At 47.0% G+C, this 8,964-nt stretch overlaps 2 protein-coding genes across 3 annotated transcripts in view; one reads left to right on the top strand and one right to left on the bottom strand.

Annotated features, from left to right (window-relative positions):
- Positions 1–2,928, top strand: part of TAF11 (TATA-box binding protein associated factor 11) — a 10,543-nt gene extending 7,615 nt beyond the window's left edge. Inside the window, exons 2-5 of the mRNA XM_009272946.2 lie at positions 7–110; positions 418–505; positions 1,019–1,115; positions 2,241–2,928. Coding sequence (XP_009271221.1) covers positions 7–110; positions 418–505; positions 1,019–1,115; positions 2,241–2,371 — 420 coding nt within the window. The 3' untranslated portion in view covers positions 2,372–2,928. The remainder of the gene's footprint in view (positions 1–6; positions 111–417; positions 506–1,018; positions 1,116–2,240) is intronic.
- A 105-nt stretch (positions 2,929–3,033) lies between these two features.
- Positions 3,034–8,964, bottom strand: part of UHRF1BP1 (UHRF1 binding protein 1) — a 29,513-nt gene continuing 23,582 nt past the window's right edge. For both annotated transcript variants that reach the window (XM_019470363.1, XM_019470362.1), the window contains exons 20-21: positions 8,516–8,631; positions 3,034–7,120 (exon numbers count right to left, since the gene is read on the bottom strand). In XM_019470363.1, coding sequence (XP_019325908.1) covers positions 6,995–7,120; positions 8,516–8,631 — 242 coding nt within the window. In that variant the 3' untranslated portion in view covers positions 3,034–6,994. The remainder of the gene's footprint in view (positions 7,121–8,515; positions 8,632–8,964) is intronic.

Here is an 8,964-nt window from a genome sequence, read left to right as displayed (position 1 = left end):
GGGGAGGACCCCAGCCTGCAGCCCTCGGCGGCCAAGAAGGTGAAGCTGGAGCTGAAGGAGAGGAAGGAGAAGAAGCACAAAGTGGACGAGGACGAGATCCAGAAGATGCAGTGAGCGCCGGGGAGGCTGCTGCTCGGGGGGGCGCCGCGCGATAATCGTTTGATCGGTTTATGATCCCGTGGTTAACGACGGCCGCGGCTCTGTCCCAGACCCCCCCCTCCCTCCCGAGGGGGCCCGGCCGCTTTGCGTTGCAAACCTTGGCTCCGCTGGAGCACCGTCTTCCCCTTCCCGGCTCTGTCTGGTACTGCGGGAGGCCTAGGATGGTAGGAGGGCTTTGCAGGACTGTTGCAGCGGCCTGAAGAGCTTCGGACTTTTATTTTTGTTTTCGCTGTAAACAATCAATTCTCTCCGCTCCAGAATACTGGTCTCTTCCTTTTCTGAAGAACAGTTGAACCGCTACGAGATGTATCGCCGGTCTGCTTTCCCCAAAGCTGCCATTAAACGGGTACGACTTCAGTAACGCTTCCCCACAGAAGGAGGCTGAGCGGAACAAGCAGGCTGAGCCTTACCAAGCCTGGCTGCGGTCACGGCTAGGCCTCGCACGGCACGAGCTGGCTCTGCGGTGACGCCCTCCTCCAGCTGCGTCTCGGCCCCGGTGGCCGAGGCCATCGTCCTCGGATGGGCTCATCCCATTACGTTCTAGCTCGGTGCCCTCGCACGGCTTAGGCAGTTTAAACAGGAGCTCATCTTAAATAACGGTGGTCTGGGGGGGGTGGTGTGGGGCAAGGGGAAAAAGTAATTCCTGGTAGAGGGCCTGCAGCTGAATGAGGGTAAGCTAAAAGCTTGACAGCCAGCACGTGCCCAAAGCTGTAGGACCTAATTCTTAAAGATCAGTTCTATGCATTTCATTAGCTGTTGGCTGATATTCGACAGGCTCAAACGGCTAAATATGAGTTAAAACGTTTCACCGTTGCTGTGTGTACCTCGCTCGACTGACTCTTCTGTCCCTCTTGTGCAGCTGATCCAGTCCATCACCGGCACCTCTGTCTCTCAGAACGTGGTTATCGCCATGTCTGGCATTTCCAAGGTCTTTGTTGGGGAGGTGGTGGAGGAAGGTGAGTGGCAAACGTCGAGTAAACGGTTAAGAATACGGGGTAAACCCATTGCTTAAAGCAGAGCAGAAGGACATGGAACAAGACTGGACGTCTCGTGGTTCCCAGTCTTGCTGTCCCCCGGGGCCCTCTGGCCTTCCAGCAGCAGCAGAACGCTACAGCTGAGAGCTAAGCCAGGAGAGGGGTGAGGCGTGGTGCTGCCCGTAGTCCTCTCTAACCCTATTGTATCGCTGCCCGTGAGTCAGCAGAGGTTGGTGACCAGTGACCTGTTTTATCCTCTCTAAGGAGGATAACTTAGAAGCTCTTGCCCTGTAAGTCGGCCCGTGAGCAGGCTGCAATGGGGCAGTAAGGATCTTTTGTTAATGCTGCCGTGGACAAATTCAGCCCGGAGGGAAATGAGTTATTCAAGCCTCTTAACCTGCAAGATTATTCCTTTATGGGATGAGCAGAGATCTTTTTGGGACACGGCGGGGGCGGGGGAAGGCCGACCCAGCTATATCCCTGCTCTGCTCGGGCCGGAGGAGGAGGTGATACCGGTTTTGATGCCAGCCAGTTCGTATAGACTTGTCACACAAAACGTGGCCTGTGTGTGCCGGGATCACCATTACCGGGGTGATGCAGCTTTACTGCTACTGTCTCTGCAGCGCTGTGCTGCCTGAGGCGGTTTGGATAAGCAGCTTCACTGCTGTCCATAATTGCTGCACAGCCTTGGCAGGAGGTGTGAACGATACTGCAAATGGTAGAAAAGAAACTGGCCCGTAAGTCCACTGTACCTTCCTGTCCCTGCTGTACGCAACAACCCCAAAACACACCACCCAACCTAGGGGTGGCTTTAGAGCAGAAGGTTTAAGATCGTAAGTTCTTGCATGACTCAAAGCAGCGTGTTCCATAGTAGCTGGAGTGGTTTAAAAAGCGGTTTATTGCGGTCCGGTATTGATGCCCCTACAACTGACTTTTCTTTCAAAGAGAAGCACAAAGCGGTTTCATTCTTGTGTATTAACAAAATGTGAGCTGTAAACCCTGGGTGAAAGTGTTACCTGTTGCCTTTAAAATTAAAGCTCAAACAGCAAGAGACTGGCCAAGCTTAGCTGTCCTGCTCACGTGAACTCCTTGTTTTTTGTTGTTTAGCACTGGATGTGTGCGAGAAGTGGGGGGAGCTGCCACCTCTGCAGCCCAAACACATGCGAGAGGCGGTCAGGAGGCTCAAGTCACGAGGACAGATCCCCAATTCCAAATATAAGAAGATCATCTTCCACTGAAGTGTCCCAAGAGCAGCAAGAGGAGACAGAAGTTAAAACAAGCTGCCTGTTGTGAACCTCACAACAGTTACAGCAGAGCTATGAGACTGAAGCTCCCTCAGGAGCGTTGCGTACAGACTTAAGTGACTGCAGGGAGGCTTCCTGCCGTCACTGCTGAAGTCTGGCTTGTCATCCCAGCACTACGCAGAAGCAGGCAGGAGCCAAATCCCTGACCTGGAGCCTTGGGCTCCCCTGCTTCAACAGAGCAGGGATAGGAACGTTCAAGGTCTTCAGTGTATTTGCTCATCAGGATCATGCTTTCTGCTGGCACAGATGTAGCGGTGTCTATGTACAGAAGTGTCTTTTTTTTTTTGTACATTAAACTTGTTATTGTATTCTTAGTCTTGCTGGGAAATACTAGTTGTGTAATGGTGTTTGTGTGATTCAAAGTAGGGGGAGTGCGACGTGATGATCTGTCTCAACCAACCCTGACACGCTCCTGAAGCTTCGCCTTGCCTCAGGCATGTATTGTTCCATTAGCATAAGCAAGGGAACGCATGCTGAAAGCTGATGCTTCTGAAGTCATCACTCAGCTGCTCTTCCCAAAGCCAGTTTTATGGAGCTGTCTAGAAAACGGTACAGTGAGGAAGGGGAAGGGGGGGGGAAAAGAGGCATAAGCCTGTGAGGAGGTTAACAAGTTTAATTTCTTTTCATGGTTCATAGAACCAATAAATGCATGAGTGGAAATATACTGCAACAAAGTTCCAATACTGCCGAAAACTCAAATTCAAGTTCAGACTTGCACGTTACCCACCTGTACATACAGTAGTCCCCTCTGAGCACGCTTCTTCTAACTAAATGTAACAGATGCCGAGGCCATGTGCTCTTCCTAGGGTAACTGTGGTATAGTTACACAAAGGATTAAGTTGGCTCTCATCATAACACAGAAAGAGTCCTTAAGTAAAAGGCTCTACAAAGTAAACTTTGCTAATCACCATCAGTGGAGACAGGGGAGTTTCTGTCCTCCCACACGTACGCCCTGTAGAAAGGACGTGGATTTTGTTTTACAGTACTTTTTACTGATACTTAAAACAATCGAAGTGCTTTAATTCTTAAAACAAAACCAGCTGACTTGAGTTGCCGGAGCAAGAAGTTTGCTGTAAACAGCTTGGCCCCAGCCCTGTTCAGTCGGCACACGTGGGAAGGAGTGGTAAGGAGCTGTGTGACACAGCAAGTAGGCACCCTGTCCGAGGAAACTCTCTGCACACTACTTGTTTCCCAAGCTGGCTGGAGGTGAAGCTGGACACCTACTCAAACAAAAAGTCATGAAAATTTGAAAGCGAAGAAAGAAACCTCCCATTTTCAAGCAATTACTGAATAAAGAGTAAGAATACCATCGCATTCCACCAAGGCAAGCATTCCTATATTTCTTGCTTCACACAGGAAGAGGGAGCAAGCACAGAAGCACTAAACTGTTTGACTAAACAAAGCGCAACTCCTGCTTGTGTTGGCTTTGTGCAGTTCGTAATGGTACTTACAGTGAGCTGTTCGCATACAGGTTTGTTTCACAGCAAGTCTAGATACCTAGATGCTTTGTTACCTCCTTTCTCTCTTGCTATGAGGACTCACAGCAAGAGTCTTATTTACTACGGAAGGTGACTTGCGTTTCAGAACCCCTGCTTTTACTTCTGAATTCTTCTACGCACGAGGCAGTATTGGTGAAGGAAATGCCCGCTGACGCTTAAAAAGTTAAAGTGCATTTTCCCCTTGAGAGCAGGCCTGGCGGGCTGCTCTAGCACACTTTCCATCACAGGCAGCACCACAAATCTATCCTGTCAACGGCTGCGTTGAGCAGGGGATGGGTCACAGAACGTGCTCCAGAGAAAACAGCCAGGTTGTCTAACAGGAACGAGGAGGAGTCATCCTCTCCCGTGGAGGAGGGAAAGCAACCGGCAGAAGTCACAGCATCCAAACATCAGAGCTAGCCCAGGCTAAGTGGGTGGCGAGCGTGAAGCCTCCTGCAGCTCAGCTCCCATGCTTCTGCCAAAGGCAAGTACCCCTCCTGTTAATTCATTTATGGCTGCCTGCTTCCAGAGGTTCTAGAAGGAAGGTCAGGCTCTCGCTGCCAGTGTCATGTCTGGCTGTAGGCACCGGTCAGTCAGATCCTGGCAGAAATACTGGACTCCGCCAGTACAGCCTGCCCCAAGGCTGTCTGCTCAAACCTAGCATGCAAGGACTAATTCCAACAACTGTTATTCAAAGCTACCTTCAGTCTAATGGAGTAAACCAGGGAATTACGATGATCATCTTAAGAGTGACAGTCGTTTTAATCACCATCCCTCTCTTCTATACCCTCTTTTTTCAAAGTGAAAGCTAACGACCACAAGGAATTCACTCTTGGCTCCCCGCAAACCACAGACAGCAGTGCCTCCACATCCAGCCTCGCGCTGTAAATATGTCCCTGTTTCCCCTAGAGCTAGAGAAGAACTAAAATGATCTCAGGAGTGCCTCTTAAGGGGAAGTGTTCAACAGCTCCAGGCCTGGGCAAAGGGACAAGTATATACGAGCACGGTAGGAAAAACAAACTTAACTCCCAAGTTATTTGCTTTCTTTTGCGTAGTTTCCAGGCCTCAACTCATCATGGCTTGTAAATCAGAGGCCGCTCCTTGCATAGTGAGCAGGATTAAAATCTTGTATTACTTTAGCTAAACTAATTTCAGTGGAGTAATGCTTACATAGAAAAAAACAGAAAAAAATCCAATAGATGAATGTTTTGGGGAATGTGTTCAGCTGAAAAACACAATAAGGGTTACCTAACCTTTATAGACAAGTGAAGTTTTCATCTGATTAATAAAGGAGAATCACGTATAATCTGTCACTTTTCCTAGCACTTAGCGTGTGGCAATCGCTACCTGTTTTACGTGCACTGAAAAGCCCGTGCATCAGAAATGGGACATTTACACAAACACAAAATGCATCTGGAAAAATCCAAATCAAAGTTTGAAATAAGATAAAATCCAACAAACTCTGCACACAGTAAAGATGCTGTGTATAACAGGGGAGGGAACAGGCATTCATCCATAACACAGAGGGGGCTGAAAGTCACCCCTTTCTGTATCAGAACACAGAGCAAATTCTCCTCTGGAACAGCTCCTCCCTTTACAACTGCCCCTTACGGCTGCTTCCTTCTTCAGCACATCGACCACGTATTGCCCGGACTAGCAGAGCAAAGAAACCAGGTACCAGGAGTGAATTTGATTCTTGCAGTTCATAAATGACATTTCCTTTTTTTCCTTTTTAAAATTAGCGTTTACTTCTTATTTTACTAGGGTTTTCTTTTTTTCCCCTCCACACTTGTAGAGACTATTTCTTTATAAATGAAGTCAGTCACTGACCACAGAGACTTCTTCCTCTTCAGGGAAGCAGCTCCAGAAAAGGCGAGAATACAAACCATGCTCAACCCAGCAGCTACTGTTTCATCTCCACCCCGTAGTGAGCAGTTAATAGTGTCAGCCTCCACCCAAGGGGGCCTGGTCAGCACCCTTCTCCTGACCCACATACCAACATCTCTGTTAAAAGACATTTAAGATCAGGCATGTGCTCAGTGCTAATAAAAATACACAACCGTGCAGGAACGCAGACAGCTATTTTCTTGTGCGGCCAGCTCTCCACTGGTGAAACTCTGGCATACAATGGTTTGCGGACAGCGTGCATCCCAAAGAAAACACACAGGTCATCTCATTCTGTGACTTAACCAACTTCCTTCACCCCTGTTCTCTGACAGTAAAATTAAAGAAAGTTTAAACAGTACTTTGTCATGAAATAAATTAATTCCTTTGTGTTCCTGCATCAATAAAGCCAAACGTTGCGGGATTAAGTGAGAATGAACTAGACTAAGTCTAATACACTACCGATTCTGTCTTGACACAACAAATTACTGGTGGAAAAAGAAGTCTGAAGGACTTTCTTTACTATCCTGACCCTGTTCTTGAGGGAATAGTGAGCTGTAGCCCCCTTACTCCACAGGGGGGAAATCCCTTCTGCATCTCCCACACCCACCGACCTCCTGTTTCTGTTTTTCATGTGATAGTACACATGCTTTCACATCAGAGCTCTGAGCAATGTTTTCTGCCATACCTATTCTCTGTCATTCCTGATGTGGCGAAGTAACTATGTTCCTTTTCCTGTGTTCTTTGGCATGCATGATTAGGCGAGAACACAAGGCTGAAAGAAGCAGAAACCCCAACACAGACTATCTCTAGACGTTACCATGAAAGCACACTGTCACTGCCACCGTATGGATGAATAGACATGGGGTGTCCCCCCCCAACTTCTGACCTTTTGTTTGTAGGCTGGCCACTGCCCTGGTTCAGCGACAGAGGCAGCACCATACTGCCAGGACAGAGGAAAGTGGCTGCAAACAGGTAACAACTCCTCGTTCCTTCCCTGTTGCTCAGCCAGGCCTTCCTTCCTTCCTTTCTCCCTCTTTCAAGTTCATTTTGCAATCACAGTTGGTTTCCATTCTTTGAGGCGATCAGTCTCCAGGAGGTTGACCCGTTTAGCAGCAATATAATCAAACTAGCCGCCTTAGTGCTGGTGGTGGTCTCCGCTCCTCCTGAGCAGCTGCAGCCTGCGCCTTCACTGTCAAAGCTGGAAGAGGGGATTGTATTTCCTAATCTCCTGCAGAAGGCGAGCCTTGTCCATGTTGGCTTCTGCAAGGGCTATTTTCATGGTCTGAAGCTCCCTTTGCAACTCTGGCACTTCCTTTAACTACAAGAGACAAGCGGAGAAAAAACAAACCAGGAGTTTTCAAAGGTAAAGAGCAGGGCAGATCCGACTACACCGATCTGCTCAAAGAGGAAAACCAAAGCAGGAGCTTTTGAGATGAATTACACTACGTGACACAACCACACAAAGCTCACTGACAACGTGACCCAGTTTGAGCTGCAGAAATACTTGCCAACTGGTGCCTGCTGACTTCCATACCCGTCATTAGAGTCAGCTCAGGCTGCCAGTAACAGCCGTCTAACGACTGTTTTCTCCCAAGACTTCCCTTCACATTTCTAGACATAGGAACAAGACTTGCAGCGGGCACGGCTTTTTCCTGCAAAGCAGTTAGCCGATTCTGGGTGAAGATAACTATACAAAGAAAGCAGGAAAAAAAAAATACTGGGCTCTGATCCGCATTCTTTTATAAGGGGTCCTGATACACCTCTAAAGATTAAATTTAACTAAATTAAGATGATAGCTGGAGCAAGCAGATGCCTGGCATTCCTATTTCTTGTCTCCATGAACAAAGTTAGTTCTGTCCTCAAACATTGCCAGTGAGGTCCCACTACAGTTTCATGGCACGGGACAGTTTTTTCCTTGGGCTGTCAGAAATATTTTTACTCAAGAACTTAGCCTTTGCATTTGTTCCTACTAAGTTCAATAACATCAGAAAATAAACTGAAGCTAAGCTACTGTGATGCTTATGTGCTCCAGTTCTGGTCAGGGCCCTGTTTCACAAGATGCTATGAATGGGGAGAAAGTCTCTGCACTAAATGGAAAAGAGAAAGATGAGAAATGAAGTGATGTGTCACCAACTAATGAACAGAATCCAAAGTCCCAGTCCAGTTCTGTATCTAGTCAGCCACATTGCTCCCTTAATATGTATTTTACCATAGCAAGTGATCCACTTACCAAGTAGACCTGGCAAACAGGAAGTATAATTAGAGAACACTATATATTTAAAAATAAACCAGTCATCTGAATTCCAGATATATGGATCAAAACGGAAAGAAAGCTCAAACGGAATAGCAGAAACTTTACGCAACCTGAAACTCCCTGGCTGTAAGACTTACTCTACTCTGACAAAACATCTCTTTCTTTGTGGGAACCTCGCGGTTCTTGTTTTTCTAACAAGGAACTGCACACAGTGGGAAAATGGAGCCAATCAGGAAAAAGAAAACCCACCAGATTTCTGAAAGGGAACAAGAGTTTATGCTGGGCAAGGTGTCCTTACTTCTCAGAATGCCTGTAAAAGGATACAGGCTGCTTTTGTGTGCACTCCCTATCTGCAACGCGCTACACCTACCAGCAAACACGTGAAGACAAGAGACTTAGTTTTCCAGCCTACTGCCAGCTATCTAGTTGTCCAGACAGCAACAGGCAGCAGTGACTCACCTGCAGTCCATGTGTTCCTGCTGCTGGGGCTGCCAAGACACACTCTGCTGGGGCCTTCTGTTCCTGAAGAACTGACACAGGTTTTTCCTGTTTTGGTGAGCCCTCCCCTCGCGGAGCTGGAAAGAAGCATAGAAAACATTCAGGTGTGGACATTTATATAACAGGGTTTTCAGGACAAGAAGAATAACTTTAACTTTTTTTCTTTTTTTTTTTTTTTTTTTTTTTTTTTTTTTTTTTTTTTTTTTTTTTTTTTTTTTTTTTTTTTTTTTTTTTTTTTTTTTTTTTTTTTTTTTTTTTTTTTTTTTTTTTTTTTTTTTTTTTTTTCCTCCCCTCTCTCTTTTTAAACGGGGCAAGGGGGGGGAATCTCATTCCCATTTTAAAACGGAGAAACTAAAGCAAGGGAAGAAGCAGTAATCTGTCCTGACGGTGTCAGCTCAAGGAAACATCAG

Source organism: Aptenodytes forsteri, unplaced genomic scaffold, assembly GCF_000699145.1.
Source record: "Aptenodytes forsteri isolate BGI_AS27 unplaced genomic scaffold, ASM69914v1 Scaffold142, whole genome shotgun sequence".
NCBI lineage: Eukaryota > Metazoa > Chordata > Aves > Sphenisciformes > Spheniscidae > Aptenodytes > Aptenodytes forsteri.
Note: the sequence above shows the minus strand (reverse complement) of the source record. Positions and strands in the feature narration are given on the sequence as shown.